Below are 20,221 nucleotides of genomic sequence, written 5' to 3'. Positions count from 1 at the left end.
GTAAGGTTCAATATGACTCTGTGCAGTGTTAGATAATTCCCAAAAACCTATTTCACTAACCATTTTCTCCAATTGTACTTGACTTACTACACCATATTGGGCTCTCGGTTTTTCTATTTTTATGTTTTTCAGTTATGGCGATCTATCAGTGTGTAGTAGCTTAAGTCTTCCATCAGGTCCTCTATTATAAAATGTGATGTGATTGGTCAGTTTGAATATAATGTTCTGATTGGAAGCTACCTAACACAGTGGACTATAGAAGAGGCGTGATTATGATGTTTGATGTCAGACCACATATAGCCTTGCTTGATAGAGGAGCTATCCGCTTGGAAACGTTGCAGATGTTTGCTATATGATGGTATTTCCAACAAAAAAGAGCTGTTAGGAGACGACGGTGCTGGTCCTTTTCTTTCAACAGCAATGCAAATATACACAGATTACAAACTGAGCCAACTGGACTCAGTAGCTGCTGGTTAATTCACATGCTGCCAGACAATGAATCAATAGCTATTAAGCATGACTGGCTTAAAGAAAGAGGAGAAGCGGGCACTGCTGCGTAAAATCCCTTTATTGTGGCCGGGTTACAGAGTGGTTGCAGTGGGGGGAGAGGGTTGCCTGACAGCTGTTTCGCAGGTATGCAACCTGCTTCTTCAGAGGCTAAAAGACAACCCATTTGAGGCCGTTCCATCCCTGCCGCATACTGGTGCCAGTTTTTTTTTCTGTTTTCTTTCCTCAAGTATAGCATGACTGGCTTAGTTTCAAGCCAGTGGAAATCTCATATAGAGATAAAATTCAGCTCTAAATTTAAAACATATGGGATGTATTTTACCTTCTTTTATTTTGTTAGAAGTATTAGAAAAAAATAATAATAACTGAGGGTTTACATTGCAGCACAACAAACACAATGCAATTCATATGAATTACAATAAAAGCACATTTTCTTGTGTTTTCCCACCAACCCACACAGTGCAACTATCATCTAGTCACTCAACACTTTGCAGAGGCGGACCTGCTGCAATACAGTCATTATAACCTCTCCCCCATTGCATTCTGGGATCTCTGCCTTCCGAGAGTTGTGTTAAAAGCAGACACGACCTTGGTATAACATGCTACAGCCTTAAAACATCACACAGTGGCGTAGCCAGAGATTATGGGGCCCCGTAGCAAAACTATCATGGGACCTTTAGATCTAGGCACTCTTAAGCAATGTCACCTGCCCCTGCCTTATGGATATGAGTTGACTGGGCAATGTGTATAGTCCATGGGCACTTAGACAAAATCATAGAGTGGAGGAACACTAGAAAGTTAATGGTGATTACATCAAGTACCACCTGGGCCCCCTATGCTCCAGGGCCCCATAGCAGCTGCTATGACTGTTATGGATATTGCTACGCCCCTGACATCCCATGTGATCATGGCGCTGAATGTGAAGAGGGTGCAGACGTGAATAATAATGTACTTTACAATACCACAGAAACTCTCCTAGGTCACAATAACAGATGTTATGTTATTCTGTATTTTACTAGTTATAATCACTAGCAGAAAGTCTATCACCTCCAGAGGGATGAAGTTCAGAGCTGCTACATAAAGCAATGTTGTCCCCTTTTCATCTTTGTTCCCCTCTTCCATTATAATCACTTCTAATTTAGCAGGAACAATTAATGTGACTTTCCCTTTGACTGCCCTAAATAGTAAGCAGAGCTCCAATGAGACTCTCCTCCAGCATAATATATATCCCATATCCAGTCATACACAAAAGCTTCCCTTGGGGTCCATTACCAGGCCATCCCCATTACTATAATACTCTTTCTGATGTCCTTATATGATAATACCAGTGACTGCAGCCACTCATTGCTTATCTCCCCCAGGGATATGCCTGCTGTACCATGCTTCAGTGACTCACAGGAAAATACATGTCATCCAAAAAAAATACAACTTCTAAAACCCCTGTTAATATTACCAAGGCACAAAATAAGTGATTCTTTTTTTTTTTATCAAGTTCCTAGCAGTACTTAACACACAGTATGATATGCGGCTTTGTTTCTGCAGCCTTACAGATATAACTTTAGTTTTGCTTTTTACAGAAATAAATCACAAATCAAAAATATCTGAAAGAAGCATCTGATTCTCTAACTCTAAGCCCACACCTGGCTTACTAGGCTTCACGTATTAAAGGGAACCTGAAGTGAGAGGAATATGGAAGCTAAAATGTTTTTATTTGTTTTAAACAATACAAGTTGCCTGTGTCAGGAACTCTCACCTGTGGCGTCCCACGATGCGGCCGTCTCTCCTGCCGGTCCCTCCGATCCGCTCACTTCCCGGTCTGCATTGCGGCCAACACGGGGAGCAGGCGAGCGGTTCCAGCCGTCAGCCGTACGCACTTCGACGCCGGAAAACTTAGTGTCAGCTGACACTCTTAGTCAGCTGACACTTAGGCAGGCATATATATGTTTGTGTCAGCTGATCTATTCAGTCAGCTGACACTTAGGCAGGGTGATACAAGTTTGGCTAGAGGTATGTTGTCAGCTGACAAGTACTGCCATTCTCTGATTGGATGTTTGAATGTGTGGCCTGCTACTGATTGGATGCCTGGTGTATAAAAGCTTACTATGTGCATTTGATCCTTGCCCGTGATAGCTTTGGCTGTGTGCTTATTGTTGGGTGCTCAGTTATCATATTGGATTATCTGTGTACCGACCTTGCCTTGAACCTGACCATTCTCTCTGATTGCTGCCTGTATTGACCCTAAGAACCTGTCAGGAAACTCCTCTCTAGCTGCACTCGGTATATGGGTTATTTCCCATGGAAATGTTTTATTTGACAAAATGCTACAGGCATAAAGTACCTAACAGCAATCGGCAAAAATTGTGTTTGGCTAGTTTGGCCCCCTAGCGCTCACAAAAATTGTGATATGGCTCTTGGCCTAAAGAGTTTAAACATACCTGCTGTATATGATTTAGTGAGTAGAAAAATGCATGAACTATCTGCAAAAGTGCAGTATACTGTACTGTGTGCTGTTTTAATGTGCATGCAAAATGCATCAGCTGTGAACAAGCTCTTTGATTAATATGACCTGTCAGTTCCAAAGCATCTGTACATTGCATTAAAACTGACAGAGCATTGAACATAGTGTATATAAGCCCTGTGGGCCTGGTAGGCATAAGATTGTCTTAAGGTTTTGCAGGGCTGTTCCCTGGCAATTGACAGCTGGCTGTACAACCATCGATCCACTGCCCTCAGTGTATTCCCTCGGAAGCCTGGGAAAATGCAGTTGGATCAACAGTTGCTCTTCGTCAATTATAATGTTCAGGTCACGCTGAATGGTTCAAAAACTGATCTGAGTAAAAACTGCTCTATCAAACTGACCAGTTTTTTCATCCGTGAGCTCTGTTCCGTTACCCCTCGGTCAATGCAACACATCCACAGATCTGGAATCATTGCAGACTCCCTATATTTGCAATCCATTCAGCAGAATGAACCAAATCCATTGTTTCAAACCTTTAAACCTACTATCCCAGAATTATTTTTTTAGCAGAACATCACTGAAATTGTTAAACAAAGCACTTTGTCCTGCTATTCAGCTGAAAATCTGCATCCAAACTGGAGATAACAGTATCTTTGTTTACATTCCAATGTGGATACATTTGTTTGTAGCAAGTAAAAAACACCTTCTGATAAGCTGTCTCTGCTTCAGGCACACACACAGTTCAGAACAACTCATTAGAAGATTTTAATATATAATAAAAAGCAGTTGGAATAAAATGCAATGGAAGATTTTAGGGCAAGAAAAACTACACTTTGGAAACTTCTAATTTGTAGACAGACAATATCACTTGTGCACAAAAGCAAATATGATAACTGTATGAATACTAAAAAGTAGAAAAACACATTTTTATTGAATGCTATGTCAGAGTTTCAGACCACTTTTCAAGGTACATGCCTGGGTAGCCTATGCCAGAAAATGGCCCTGGCTAATGCATACCTGGATCCATGTTAGGATGCTGCTAGTGCAGCCAAGATTATGCCTCTTTTATCACTACCTATGCAAAATGAGATGTGAGCTGGCAAAACTTTTGGGCTAGTGCTGAAATAGTGCAACAAAATAAATAAATCTATAATCAGTGTGAGCAGAGGTGAGTCAGACAGTGCAGCTTTCATCACACAGGATTTCAGTTTGATGACAGTGTACTTGCATGAAGATGGAAACAGGACAAAAGCTGCTTGATTATGAGTGTTCTAGATAAGGTTAATCATACAGATAATGGATACTATGCCAAGCTTGTGGCAGGTGTGCTTATACAGAATAAACACTTCATTGAACTCTGTGAGGAAATATATGTAATAAAGCTTCCCTATTCCACGTAAAATGAAAATAAGTTTTCGGTTTAGTCATCTTATATAGGAACACTGTAAGCACATCTATTATAAACACGAAAATAATTTCTGCATTTTTAGTCTGTGGCTATAAAGTAGTTTTTTCCACATATGATTGTTTTCTCTCATGCAATGGTGGGGGAAGCTGTATCAAGCTCCTATTGTCTATGGATTCTTGCGGTTTGGGAAACCTAAGTGTGTTACACAAAAGATTGTACAACTCACTGGGATCACTGGGATCGAATCTGCTGTTAAATCATTAACGTTAACGCTAAATTTTGATCTATTTCGTCCCAAAATAGATCGGTCCCGTCGATCGCCTCTGTGCATGAAATTACCGTCGATCGCCCGCGGGTAGGGAGCGCGTCGCTAGCGGCGTTCGAGTGCCCGACGACCGTCGCAATACAGCTGCAATACATTACCTGTTCCGCCAGTGCGACTCCCCAGGTCTCCGCTGTCTTCTTCTCCGCGCTGGTCTCCGGGTCCGGCAGGCTTCACTTCCTCCTGTCCCGGCAGGAAGTTTAAACAGTAGAGGCCGCTCTACTGTTTAAACTTCCCCCAGACAGGAAGAAGTGAAGCCTGCCGGACCCGGAGACCAGACCAGAGCGGAGAAGAAGACAGCGGAGACCTGGGGAGTCGCGCCGGCGGAACAGGTAATGTATGAGGGGGGGGGGCATGGAGCGGCAGCAGCACCACCACCACCACAGATTGTGAACGGTTTAAAGAGACTCCGTAACAAAAATTGCATCCTGTTTTTTATCATCCTACAACTTCCAAAAGCTATTATAATGTGTTCTGGCTTTCTGCAGCACGTTCTACTATCACCATCTCTGTAATAAATCAACTTATCTCTCTCTTGTCAGACTTGTCAGCCTGTGTCTGGAAGGCTGCCAAGTTCTTCAGTGTTGTGGTTCTGTGATGCATCTCCCCCTCCTGGCCCCTCTATGCACACTGCCTGTGTGTTATTTAGATTAGTACAGCTTCTCTCTGCTCTATTATCTTTTACAAGCTGGATAAATCCTCCTCTGAGCTGGCTGGGCTTTCACATACTGAGGAATTACATACAGGCAGAGCTGTCTGCACTCTGCAGGAAGAAACAGCCTGACACTTCAGTGGAAGATAGCTGCAGGGGGAAAGAAACACACAAATGATCTCTTGAGATTAAAAAGGAAGGCTGTATACAGCCTGCTTGTGTATTAATGTATTTTCTATGTGTGGACATACTGTACATCAACCTACTTCCTGTTTTGGTGGCCATTTTGTTTGTTTAAAAACAAACTTTTTAAAACTGTTTTTAACCACTTTTAATGCGGCGAGGAGCGGCGAAATTGTGACAGAGGGTAATAGGAGATGTCCCCTAATGCACTGGTATGTTTACTTTTGTGCGATTTTAACAATACAGATTCTCTTTAAGGCTGAAATCGATTCACAATCTGTTTGCAGTGATGGCAGCCCTACGATCCCGCTCTGATCAGATTCGATCAGAGAGGGATCTATCTGTTGGTCGAATCTGATGGCAAATCGACCAGTGTATGGCAACCTTAAGTCATTCATGGTGTTTGATCTACCTTGAGGCCTCTTTCCCAGTGGGACGTTGCGTTTGATGCAACGTTAAAGTCGCACAATGTGCCCCTAATGCAATGCATGTTGGTTTTGAAGTTGGACATTATTTTAAACTACGTTATGTGTCTCTTGGTGCGCCGTTTTCGTTGCATACTGATGGAACGAAAACGGCGCATGCGTTACATTTAAAAACAAAACAAAAACATTACTGAGCATGTGCAAACAGTCCAATGCAGCTAATAACGCTTATAACGCACAGCATGCAGCACTTTCTAAATATTGCTACACATTACACACAATGGAACGTGAGCACTGTGAATGTCACACAGACTTTGTATTGCTGTGCGTTAGTCTGCGTTATTACTGTTTTATAACGTGCGACTTTAACGTCGCACTGTGAAAGCAGCCTGAGTCTGCAGGTAATTATCTTTGCTACTGGCAAAAAAAGGCAGCACCAACTGCCATTATCTATAAACACACCCACTAACAATTAACAATGTGCTTGGGTTCAAGGTGAACCTAAACTGAGTAGGATATGGATTTTTCCTTTTAAAATAATACCAGTTGCCGGACTCTCCTGCTGCTCCTGTGTCTCTAATACTTTTAGCCACAGCCCCTGAACAAGCATGCAGATCAGGTGCTCTGACTGAAGTCAGACTGGATTAGCTGCATGCTTGTTTCAGGTGTGTGATTCAGCCACCACTGCAACCAAAGAGATCAGCATGACTGCCAGGCAACTGGTAGGCCTGGTGCACACCAGAGGAGTTTTTCTGAGCGTTTTGAGTTTTTAAATCTGCTGCTAATGTTATCCTATGTGTCTGTGCACACTGGAGCAATGAGGTTTTGTAAAAAAAAAAACCATAGCATTACATAGGGAAGAGCTTTTGAAACCTCTAAAAGCTCTTCCCAATGTAATGCTATGGGTTTTTTTTACAAAACCTCATTGCTCCAGTGTGCACAGACACATAGGATAACATTAGCAGCAGATTTAAAAACTCAAAACGCTCAGAAAAACTCCTCTGGGGTGCACCAGGCCGTATTGCTTAAAAGGATACATCCATATCCCTCTCAGTTAAAGGGAAGGTCCAAGCAAAATAAAAAAATGAGTTTCACTTACCTGGGGCTTCTACCAGCCCAATGCAGCAATCCTGTGCCCTCGTAGTCACTCACCTCTGCTCCAGTCCCCCGCTGGCAGCTTGCCGACCTCGGAGGTCGGCTGGCCGCATTGCGTACATTTTTACGCATTCCTGCTAGTGCAGGAACATTAACACATACATTTTTACGCGTTACTGCTTCAATGCGTAACGCATTGAACCAGTAATGCGTAAAAATGTATGTGTTAATGTTCCTGCACTATCGGGAATGCGTAAAAATGTACGCAATGCAGCCCGCCGACCTCCAAGGTCGGCAAGCTGCCAGCGGGGGACTGGAGCAGCAGTGAGTGACTACGAGGGCACAGGATTGCTGCATTGGGCTGGTAGAAGCCCCAGGTAAGTGAAACTCATTTTTTTATTTTGCTTGGACCTTCCCTTTAAGGTTGATATATATGTATATACATATTCACAGAAGTACAAACTGCGTGCTTGGCAGTTGGATACAGCCATTATTTCCCACAAAGCAATAAGGTTCACAAAGAAGAAACTGTCAAGGCCACAACCCTGATATCACACCGTGAGAGAGGTGTCATCATGCAGAAGTCCTCAAGAAAAGATAAAGATTTCTCATGGGGGTATGGGATACTGATTGGGATGAAGATCAATATTGGGTTAAAGTTCCTCTTTAATGCAATCTTAAAGGAATTGACTGTCACAAGGAACATGACTGCAGGAGTGCTGAAATGTACAACTGTATCTAACAAAGATGAAAAGAGAAGCCAAATCGAAAATCCTGCAGTGTCACACAGAGAGCATCCAGGTCCATTTTAAGGAAATTTCAGAGAGTTATATTCAAGTACTGAATACTGGGAATACATTTTTCTATACTAAGTATAGGCTTTTATGGGCATGGACTTACCTTCTTTCCTGTAGTAGAGGATCTCCAGCTTGCGCTCCTCAGCTCCCAGCAGTGCTTGGGTGAGTTGGGTAATGCTGCTGTGAGTAGTTTCAGGCCCCGTCAGGAAGTCACAGGTACAAGGTCTCTGCATGACCTCCACACGGGAATAGCCAAACATGTCACAGAATCCATCATTACAGTAGATGATAGCACAGTTGTCCATCTGGGCATTGGCAATCAGGAATTTGCGACCTATGAAGCAAAGAATAGAGTCAGAATTTTTTCTTTATCTAAGCAAATGAAAATGTAATACATTTCTAATGTTGGTCTAAAATGCTGGACGAAATCATTTGGTTATATATATTTTTACAGGTAGACATAAGTGACACATTTTCTTACAATACATGTGGATATATGTCAAAGACGATAATCCTCTTGGCTGATTACCATACTGTAATTTAAAAAACATGAAAAGGGCAAAGTATGACAAAAATGGTGATGAGAATGCTGATGACAAATGGAACTTACTGTACCTCCCAATTTGAACAAAAGCTGATGAGAAAAATACTGGATAACCTAACATCCAATTCATATTTGGTCACGATTCATTTTTGAACAGCATTGCTTGGCATGGTGGGCTATGATTTTCTTATCTCTACTATGAGTTGGTTTTAGTGATAGTTTTGTCGTTTCACTTTACATTGTTGGATACTTACCAGTTTTACAAACAAAAGCCACCTTCCTGACTCCTGACCTTAAACTTCCTTTTTTTGTTTTGTTAACCCCTTCCTGCGGCCTATCCTTTTTCTCCAACCTTTTCCTGACACCTAACCTTAATCTTCTAACTCAAAAACCACTAACTTTACCCTATCCACCCCTGTAAACCTAATTCTCCTAAATCATGCCTAACCCTAAGGGCCCGTTTCCACTAGCGCGAATCCGCATGCAGATTCGCATAGGCAATACAAGTGGATGGGACTGTTTCCACTTGTCAGTTTTCATTTGTGTTTTTCTGTGCAGGATTTTTCTGCACGGTAGACTCCGCAGAATTCGCCTGCGTGTGGAATGCATGCGTATTCGCATAGGTACCAATGTAAATCCACACAGGCAGTGACATGGTTAAATTCGCATATACCCTTACCTATGCGAAATCGCATGCGAAATCGCGGCAAAAAACGCACGCAGAATCGCATCTGCATGCGATTTCATCAGCGGTGGAATCCAGGCGATTCCGCACCGCAATAGTGGAAACGAGCCCTAACTGAAAATCTTTGTTTGTCATCTTCCCTCCAGTGCCCTCTCCCCTTCTTTTCCACCAGTGTTTTCAGGAGCGGCATCTCAGCTACGTAATAGCTGAGTGTAGTTGAGTGCCATGTTTCAGAAGCTCAGTGGCCAGATGCCTGCACCCAATCTAATGTTTTATCTATTGCTTCATTGCTAACAAACCGTGACACATTCACCTGCTTCCCTGTATTTTTTATATTCAACTTCCATTTGTAAAGTAAATCCTATAGGTACCGTAATGTCAACCAGTAATCATTCACCACTTAAGAACCACAGGCTTACACCTCCCTAGTGACCAGGCTATTTTTTACAATTCAGTGCTGTGCAGCTTTAACAGCTCGCTGCAGAGCTATACAAGTTAGCAAACAGATGATTGTGCCCTCCTTTTCCGCCCACCAACAGAGCTTTCTGTTGGTGGGCTCTAATCACTGCTGCCATGTTTAGTTTTTTTTTTTTTTATTAATTTATTTGTACTTTTATTTTTAATAAAATAGTGTATTTTTTTTCCTCCATCCCCCCTCCCTCCCCTCGATGTCCAATCAGGGCGATCCTCTCTCATAGGCATCAGCAGCCAGGTGACAGAGCTGTCCCTAGTACAGCACTGCGGTAGATCGCAACACTGTACAATGTAAATAAGCAGCCATTTTGTCCCCCAGTAGTCTGCCAGCAACGATCGCCGCTGGCAGTCAGTTGACTTTCGGCGTTAGGCGGTCCTGCGAGAGCCACCTTGCAGCCGCCGATTGGCGTTAGGCGGTCGCAAGGTGGTTAAACAGCTGTATGACCAATTTTTAATAAACAATTAGATCAAACTTCCTAATTCTAAACAGGGCTTTCCTCGATTCCAATAGTCTTGATTTTAAACGATAGAAATCTGATATTTAAGATTTGTCTGCCCCAAGTGAATAAAAATGGTTTGTTAATGTTTACTCAACTTTCATAAATACAAATGTAAAATGAATGTATATTTTATCTGTTCTATGCATTCAAGATTGTCTCACAGGAGCTTTATTATCTCTAACTAATTATAAGTCAGCTACAGTTCAACTGCAGAGAAACATTTATTTACATCCCTGGATTCTTAATGCTTACAGTGACATAAAAGAAACAGGGACACAGAATAAAACTATACATATACATGTTTATCTCATTGTGTTACCTGTCACTATAGGCTCACTTGAAGAAATAACAAGTAAAAGCTTAATTTATGCAGAGTTTAGGTATCACTTTTATCAATGAGCTCTGCAGACAGTTTTTGTGACATGTTTGGTTAAGCATATTGTTAGATCATTTCGTTATAACTGGCTTTTAGGCCCCTGCTTATTGCTTTACTTTATATTGTTATAGATTCTATATATACTTGCATCCTAGCTTATTAGCGTTTTTGGAACATTTTCTTGAAGTTGTTTTTCTTTTTTACATTTGCATGGTCTTATTCCAGTTTTTATTATGTCTGTGGCAGTTCTCAGTTTTTTATATTTTTGTATTATTGCTTGTTATATTTGGTATGATGTCAATCCATTATTATTACAATTGTTTTTTATATATATCTTTATTATTTCGAAGATAAGAAGAAAAAACATTTACAAGAATATAAGTATAATAAAACGTTCACTTCATGTATGAAATACGGTAATATTGCAGACGGATACACTTTCTCCACTCAGTATTTTCATAGACCATTACACTGCCTATAGAACAAAATTGAGCCTTCAAGATTCCTAACGTCTCTTCATCTTGTAAGCCAATTCCCAATGAACCCCAAAACTCCCAATCCCCAAAAGAACATTTACCCCCTAAAACTCCCCCCACCCTTTTCCCGTCCCTGCGTGTTTCCCCACACCTAGAAACGCTTCTATCAATAACCGTAGGTTGCAAATACAAAGGCCTATGTTACTTCCAAAGAACCCAGTTTTCCTTGTAAATGCTCCATAAGGTACCATTTGGTTAATTTAAAATTCCCCATCAGAGCTTTCCTTTCCGCCTCTGTAAGTTGTGTGATAACATACTTTCTCCAGACCTTAACCCATTCAGGTTCCATGGTTTTCACGAGAGAAATGTTCACCTCCCATTCATTAGCCTATAACTTTATCACTACTTATCACAATGAACTGATCTATATCTTGTTTTTTCCGCCACCAATTAGGCTTTCTTTGGGGGGTACATTGTGCTAAGAGCCACTTTACTGTAAACGCATTTTAACAGGAAGAATAAGAAAAAAATGGAAAAATTCATTATTTCTCAGTTTTCAGCCATTATAGTTTTAAAATAATACATGCCTCCATAATTAAAACTCACGTATTGTATATGCCCATATGTCCCGGTTATTACACCGTTAAAATTATGTCCCTATCACAATGTATGGCGACAATATTTTATTTTGAAATAAAGGTGCATTTTTTCCATTTTGCATCTATCACTATTAACAAGTTTAAAATAAAAAAAATATAGAAATATTTCATCTTTACATTGATATTTAAAAAGTTTAGACCCTTAGGTAAATATTTACATGTTTTTTTTTTTTATTGTAATGTTTTTTTTTATTTATAGTAAACATTTTATTTGGGTAGTTTTGGGAGGGTGGGGGGTAAACAATAGATTTATAATGTAAATGTGTGTTGATTTTAATTTATTTTCTGTGAGAAAGCGCGGAGGAGCCGCCGCCATGAGCCTGCGGCGGGCGGCTCCTTCCGCACTCAGCTATTACTCGCACGGAGAGGCAGCCGCCTCCTCGCATCATGAGGCGGCTGCCTCCGTGCATCAGTCTGCAGAACGCGGCGAAACCGCCGCGTTGGATGCGGCGGGTAGCCGGCAGGTCCCCGCTGCGGAGACACCGCAGAGCGGGGCTGCCATGGCTGGGACTCGTAGTCCTCCTGGGTTCAGAGTGACGCGCGCGCGCACTCAGACAGGACTTAGTACACTCAAGAGGGAGTCAGCTGACCAGGCAGGTCAGCTGACTCTAGCTCCACTCCCCATTGGTCCAGCAATCAGGGAGGTGCTGGGGGACACCTTTTAGCATATATACTGCTGGCTGTTCATTCATTCCTCGTCTGGCGTTGCGTTCACATACGTGGAAGCACCCAGATCCGTTAGTCAGATCCGTTAGTGTGCCGGGACCAGCTGGAGCTGTAATCCTACACTAAGCTAGATTCTGTTGATAGCTTAAATTACTAGTTTGATTGTGATTATCTGTTATGACCTTTGCCTGCCTCGACTATCCTCCTGAACTCTGACCTTGTACCTCGTTATATCAGATACTCCGTTGCTGAACCCAGCCTGTACCTTGACTCTGCCTCTACCTCTTGATTTTGTACCCCGATATTTCTGATACCTGTTGCCGAACCCTGCCTGTACCTTGACTCCGCCTCTGCCTCTTGATTTTGTACCCCGATATTTCTGATACCTGTTGCCGAACCCTGCCTGTACCTAGACTCCGCCTCTGCCTACTGAATCTGTACCTTATCTGTCCGTGTGGTTACGACCTGGCTGGTCCGACCTCGAGAACCGACCTCACGATTGGAGGCGGTTCCTCGTCCTGTTAGTGACACTTGCGCCTGAGTGTCACTTTCGGACTTTCCTTCCCACTGTCAGTCTGACTCCTCCCGTCTTGGAGAGCTCAGACCTGTGGAAGGAATCTGTGCAGTTCTCCTTGCTGCACTGAGGCTTGTCCTCTACATTACTGTTGCACCAATCACACACTCTACTCAGGTGACCAGAGGTTAGTTAGTATATTGGATTATCGGTGATACTGCAGATCACATATAATCTGGTATACGTCTGTATTTCCCGTGATACTGCAGATCACCGGTAATCAGACCTCTCTGTGCTTCACCGAGCGTTACAGAACGCCAGACCACAAAACAGATGGAATCACGCGCTGATCCTCTGACTGTGCTTGCCACTTCGGTGGATAACATTCATCAAGCACTGGGCCAGCACAAAGCCTTAATCGATGCCTTATCAGGCTCTGTGAAAACCCTTCAGACGTCAGTTGATTCAGTACGTTCCCCTCCTAGTGATGACATACGCATGCCTGCGCCTGATAAGTTTTCCGGCCACAAGTCTGACTTCCGGAATTTCAGGAGTAGAGTGTTGTCGTATTTTGAATTAAGACCCCGATCCTCGGGGACTGAGACCCAACGGGTCATCTTTATTAAAACCTTGTTGACTGGGGACTCCCAGTCCTGGGCATATAACCTGCCTCCTACCGATACCGCTCTGACCTCGGTAGAAGAGTTCTTTAAGGCCATGGCCATAATCTACGACGACCCTGACCTTGCTGCGACCTCAGAGCGGAAGCTCAAACTTTTGCGGCAAGGCAGAGGTTCGGTCGAGGATTATGCGGCGGAGTTCCGTAGGTGGTCAGTCACCTCTAGATTTGATAACTTCGCCCTAATGGATTATTTTCTGTCTGGGTTGACGGAGGAGGTCTCTGATTTAATGTTGACGGTACCAGAGCCCAAGACAGTTGATGAGGCCATATCATCGGCCATTCGTGTAGATCGCAGGCTACGCCATCAGAGGCAGGCTAGGGGAAGTCACCGTGTCAGGGTGACTTCGTACGCGGCACCGGTTGCTGCATCCTCTGTAACAGCACCTCCGCCTGTCTCATCCTTTCCGGCCTTGCCTCCACCAGAGCCGATGCAAATTGGTCGATCAAAACTGACCCAGGTGGAGCGAAGGCGGAGGATGATGGAACAACTGTGCCTATACTGTGCAGAGGCAGGGCATAGGGTGCGAAACTGCCCCAACAGGGCGGGAAACGGGTCTGCCTAGGAGTAGTGGGGGGTGACACCCTAGGCACACAAACCTCACCCCTTAAAGAGAAAAAATTACTTCTCCCTTGTACGGTCACATGGGATGATAAATCTGTTGCCACTGAAGCCTTCATTGATTCCGGCTCAGCGGCTAACTTTATGAACTTTGAGTTTGCTCAGGAGTTGGGTCTACCACTCACTCCCGTGAGACCCCCCATTCAGGTCACGGCAGTCGACGATTCCCCTTTGCAGCGGAATTGTCCCCTGTCACAGACTCCGGTTGTGAGACTCACCATAGAGGTTTTGCACGGGGAGCAGTTACAGTTTTATGTTTTACACATGTCCACCTCCACTATTATCCTAGGCATGCCTTGGTTGCAGGTTCATTCCCCACAAATAGACTGGGCCACAGGACAGTTGACAGCATGGTCACCTCACTGTTTCCAGCAGTGTTTGGGGAGACTGACGTTAGGTTTAACTAAGGTACAGGTGGAAGGTGTACCAGAACAATACGCAGATTATGCCGATGTGTTTTGTCCCAAGGCCGCGGATAAATTGCCCCCGCATCGTCCATTCGACTGTCCCATTGACCTTCGTTCCGGTTGTGTGCCTCCTCGAGGCCGTTTATATAACTTGTCTGGCCCCGAGAAACTTGCCATGAAGGAATACATTCGCGAGAACTTGGCAAAGGGCTTCATTAGGCCGTCCCGGTCGCCCGCGGGGGCAGGCTTCTTTTTTGTTAAAAAGAAAGATGGGGGGTTACGGCCTTGCATCGATTATCGAGGCCTCAATAAAATCACTGTGAAGAATCGCTACCCGTTACCACTTATAGACGATTTGTTCACACAGGTCACTGAGGCTAGCATATTTTCAAAACTGGATTTACGGGGGGCTTACAACCTGGTGCGTATAAGGAAGGGCGATGAATGGAAGACGGCTTTCAATACCCCTGATGGGCACTACGAGTATAGGGTGATGCCCTTCGGGTTGTGTAATGCCCCGGCCGTCTTCCAGGAACTCATCAATGATGTTTTTCGGGAGGTATTGGGAAAGTTCGTTTTAGTCTATCTAGACGACATTCTCATTTTTTCTAACAACCTCTCGGAACACAGAACCCATGTCAGGATGGTGTTAGACAAACTGAGGCAGAATCTCTTATACGCCAAACTCGAAAAATGTATTTTTGAGGTCACGTCGGTTGCCTTTCTGGGGTATATAATCTCCACCTCAGGGTTGTCTATGGACCCTGCCAAGGTCTCCGCAGTCCTGGAGTGGCCGCAGCCGGTGGGGTTAAAATCATTGCAACGGTTCTTGGGGTTTGCGAACTATTATAGAAGGTTTATAAAGGGGTACTCCACAGTAGTCGCCCCTCTCACTAGCCTTACTAAAAAAGGGGCAGACACCACTCATTGGCCTCCCGAGGCAGTACAGGCTTTTTCTAAGTTAAAGGGGTTGTTCTGTTCAGCACCCATACTCAGACACGTTGACACCTCTGTTCCGTTTATTGTTGAGGTAGACGCCTCAGAGATCGGGGTGGGGGCTGTGCTGTCCCAGCGTTCTGGTCTCCAGGGTAGACTACACCCGTGTGCCTATTTTTCCCGAAGGTTCTCTCCGGCAGAGAGAAACTATGACATAGGCAACAGGGAACTCCTAGCCATCAAGTTGGCCTTCGAAGAGTGGCGTCATTGGCTAGAGGGAGCTGAGCACACTATCACAGTTTATACCGACCACAAAAACCTAGAATACATCGAGGGGGCTAAAAGGTTAAGCCCAAGGCAGGCTCGATGGTCACTATTCTTCTCGAGATTTACATTTTTGATCACGTATACGCCAGGGAGTAAGAATACCAAGGCAGACGCACTTTCTAGGTGTTTTGAGCCAGAGACAGCACAGCCCCCTGTTCCGGAAACCATTGTCCCACGAAGTGTGGTGTTAGCCGCCACCGAGACTTGGGAGGACTGGAAAGAGACTTTGAGTCCTTTTCAGCAGGATATCCCAGAGGGGAAACCAGACGGGGTATTATTTGTTCCGTTACCATTCCGTCTCCAGATCTTGGAGATGGTTCACTCCCATAAGAACGCGGGACATCCAGGAGCATCTAGGACGCAGGATCTCGTGGCCAGATGTGCATGGTGGCCCTCGCTAGCCGCTGACTGTAAAGAGTTTGTCAGGGAATGTGCGGTGTGCGCAAAAAGCAAGCCCTCCCGGCTGGCATCTGTAGGTACTTTGCAGCCTTTACCCACCCCGAGCGAACCATGGACCCATTTGTCCATGGATTTCGTGGGAGAGCTTCCCAGATCTGAAGGCATGTCAGTTATTTGGGTGGTGGTCGACCGTTTTAGTAAGATGGCCCACTTCGTGCCTCTGAAAGGACTCCCCTCGGCCCAGGAACTGGCCGATTTATTTATCATCCATGTCTTCAGGCTGCATGGCATTCCAGAGGACATAGTATCTGATCGGGGAGTTCAGTTTATTTCGAAATTTTGGAGGGCATTTTGTCACCAAATGGGCATGAAATTGTCATTTTCCTCAGGGTACCACCCACAGACAAATGGCCAGACGGAAAGGGTCAATCAGTCGTTAGAACAATTTTTGAGATGCTACGTTGCTGAGGCACAGAGTGATTGGGTTAAATATTTACCTTATGCAGAATTTGCCCACAATAACTTAAAGAGTTCATCCTCAGGTTTCTGCCCATTTCAGATTGTGACTGGTAAACTGCCTAAATTTTCCCCACTGCCAGTTGCGGCCACTCCGTTCCCAGCCTTGGAGACGTGGCTAAGATCATTTAAGGACATGTGGTGGATCATCAAGAATAATCTTGTAAAAGCATTCCAGAGTCAGAAAAGTCAGGCTGACAAGAGACGCTCGTTAGAGTGGAAATTCCAACCAGGAGATTTGGTTTGGGTGTCAACCCGTCACCTGACCCTGAAACAACCCTCTGACAAACTTGGTCCCAGGTTCGTGGGTCCATTCCCGGTTACTAGGAAGATCAACAATGTCACATATGCCATTGATCTTCCCACCAGCATGCGTGGAGTGAGGTCTTTCCACGTGTCGCTTCTCAAACCCACAGTCCAGGTGGGTCCCACTCCTCCTCCTCCTGTCTTAGTCGATGCCCAGCCCGAGTATGAGGTGGAAAAGATCATAGATTCACGTACGGTGCAGAACTCGGTGCAGTATCTCGTACATTGGAAGGGGTACGGCATTGAGGAGAGGCAATGGGTGCCTGGGAACCGCATGCATGCGGACGAGTTGGTGAGAGAGTTTCATGCTGCACATCCAGAGAAACCTGGAAGGAGCTGTCCGGAGTCCACTCCTCGGGGGGGGGGGGGTGTACTGTGAGAAAGCGCGGAGGAGCCGCCGCCATGAGCCAGCGACGGGCGGCTCCTTCCGCACTCAGCTATTACTCGCACGGAGAGGCAGCCGCCTCCTCGCATCATGAGGCGGCTGCCTCCGTGCATCAGTCTGCAGAACGCGGCGAAACCGCCGCGTTGGATACGGCGGGTAGCCGGCAGGTCCCCGCTGCGGAGACACCGCAGAGCGGGGCTGCCGTGGCTGGGACTCGTAGTCCTCCTGGGTTCAGAGTGACGCGCGCGCGCACTCAGACAGGACTTAGTACACTCAAGAGGGAGTCAGCTGACCAGGCAGGTCAGCTGACTCTAGCTCCACTCCCCATTGGTCCAGCAATCAGGGAGGTGCTGGGGGACACCTTTTAGTATATATACTGCTGGCTGTTCATTCATTCCTCGTCTGGCGTTGCGTTCACATACGTGGGAGCACCCAGATCCGTTAGTCAGATCCGTTAGTGTGCCGGGACCAGCTGGAGCTGTAATCCTACACTAAGATAGATTCTGTTGATAGCTTAAAGTACTAGTTTGATTGTGATTATCTGTTATGACCTTTGCCTGCCTCGACTATCCTCCTGAACTCTGACCTTGTACCTCTTTATATCTGATACTCCGTTGCTGAACCCAGCCTGTACCTTGACTCCGTCTCTGCCTCTTGATTTTGTACCCCGATATTTCTGATACCTGTTGCCGAACCCTGCCTGTACCTCGACTCCGCCTCTGCCTCTTGATTTTGTACCCCGATATTTCTGATACCTGTTGCCGAACCCTGCCTGTACCTAGACTCCGCCTCTGCCTACTGAATCTGTACCTTATCTGTCCGTGTGGTTACGACCTGGCTGGTCCGACCTCGAGAACCGACCTCACGATTGGAGGCGGTTCCTCGTCCTGTTAGTGACACTTGCGCCTGAGTGTCACTTTCGGACTTTCCTTCCCACTGTCAGTCTGACTCCTCCCGTCTTGGAGAGCTCAGACCTGTGGAAGGAATCTGTGCAGTTCTCCTTGCTGCACTGAGGCTTGTCCTCTATATTACTGTTGCACCAATCACACACTCTACTCAGGTGACCAGAGGTTAGTTAGTATATTGGATTATCGGTGATACTGCAGATCACATATAATCTGGTATACGTCTGTATTTCCCGTGATACTACAGATCACCGGTAATCAGACCTCTCTGTGCTTCACCGAGCGTTACATTTTCATTTTCAGGTGTAGTTTTACTTTTTGGCCACAAGATGGCGGCCATGAGTTTGTTTACATGACGTCACTCTAAGCGTAACACACGCTTAGAGTGGCGCATCAGGAAGGGAACGGCCAGAAAAGGCGCAGCTTCCGAGAGAAGCTGTCGCTTTTTCAGCGGGGGAGAGGAATCAATGATCGGGCTTCATAGCCCGATATATTGATTCCCTGACTACCGAATCCGCGGCCGGGAGTGTGCGTGCACGCGCGCGATCGGCCGCGGGGGCGCGCGGTAGCGCACATGGTTTCTGGACGTAGTTTCTACGTCCAGAAACCAAAATAGGTTAAAGAATGATTTTGCTCTCTTGTCCTTTGCTTGCAAAGTATTCATCTTGTCAAGCAAAAAGAGGCGATGGAGTTCTTGTGGGAGGTGGGAGGAGCCCTCTCTACCCATCTCAGATACAGTACCGTTTGCGCTACTATCAATAACAAATAGAATAAAGCGGACGGCCATAGATTTGCATCTTCTACCTCATCAGGGACATAGTTAAATAAACATAAAAAGGGGTCCTTTACCATTTGTTTACCGCTTATCTTATTGTCATGGAGCAACACCTTATCCCACTGACACTGACACACAACCACATGCAGTGCATAAGGTCAGCATCTTCGAGTCTGCATTTTGGGCAAAATGGTTTATAATGATTATTAGAATTTTCATGATTTTTAAAAACAGGCACTGTTTTTAATGTTGTATTGAATGTTTCTGTACAGATCTTCGCATATATATATACTAATAATCCGAACATTTATATAGCGCTTTTCTCCTGTCGGACTCAAAGCGCTCAAAGTGTTCAAGAGCTGTAGCCACTGGGACGCGCTCAGGAGGCCACTCTGCAGTGTTAGGGAGTCTTGTTGCCTTGAACTCCTTACTGAACAGGTACTGACCCTAGCCAGGATTCGAACCCTGGTCTCCCATGTCAAAGGCAGAGCTATATATATATATATATATATATATATATATATATATATATATATATATATATATATATATATATATATAAATATATATATACAGTGATGTAAAAAACGATTTTAATTGTCACTAACTGTCTGCCGCACGACTTAGTTATTGTAGTACGCTAGGGATTTCTTAGTTACCTGCATGCGTACTACTACTACTACTACTACTACTTTCTACTGCTACTGCTGCTGCTGCTGCTACTACTACTACTACTACTACTACTACTACTACTACTACTACTACTACTACTACTACTACTACTACTACTACTACTACTACTACTACTACAAGGTCCGTTAATTTTTTCCACTGTTAGTGTGTGATTTTATTAGCTTCTGTACTGTGTAATAGTAAATAATAGTTACATCACAGGCCAACATCCATTGTGAGTGACCTGTGACTGTCACCTGCCCGGCCCTATTGATTGATTGTGTCTGACCGTGTGTGTCCGACTTTAATTGTCACTGTCCGTCACACAAGTTAGTTAGTACTGTAGTATACTACACTACTGCTGTTAGTAGTAGTACTACTACTACTACTATTTAATACTACTATTTAAATAAAAATAAAAAAATAAAACTTTCATTTTTTGTTGTCACTCAACACCAGTCACCACCAAGTCACCACCAACACAGACATTATTAAAGTTTACCGCCCTCTTGTACATTTTTTTTCTGTATTTCTATAATTGTACAATGACT

At 44.5% G+C, this 20,221-nt stretch overlaps 1 protein-coding gene and 1 long non-coding RNA gene across 8 annotated transcripts in view; one reads left to right on the top strand and one right to left on the bottom strand.

The window, feature by feature from the left end:
- LOC137541406 (uncharacterized) overlaps window positions 1–20,221 on the top strand; it is a 1,168,812-nt gene that overhangs the window by 403,113 nt on the left and 745,478 nt on the right. The window lies entirely within an intron of this gene.
- Window positions 1–20,221, bottom strand: part of KCNH6 (potassium voltage-gated channel subfamily H member 6) — a 541,700-nt gene that overhangs the window by 359,796 nt on the left and 161,683 nt on the right. For both annotated transcript variants that reach the window (XM_068262676.1, XM_068262677.1), the window contains exon 2: window positions 7,951–8,181. In XM_068262676.1, coding sequence (XP_068118777.1) covers window positions 7,951–8,181 — 231 coding nt within the window. The remainder of the gene's footprint in view (window positions 1–7,950; window positions 8,182–20,221) is intronic.

Source organism: Hyperolius riggenbachi, chromosome 12 (genome assembly GCF_040937935.1).
Source record: "Hyperolius riggenbachi isolate aHypRig1 chromosome 12, aHypRig1.pri, whole genome shotgun sequence".
Classification (NCBI taxonomy): domain Eukaryota; kingdom Metazoa; phylum Chordata; class Amphibia; order Anura; family Hyperoliidae; genus Hyperolius; species Hyperolius riggenbachi.
This window is presented reverse-complemented; position numbering and strand designations above follow the sequence as displayed.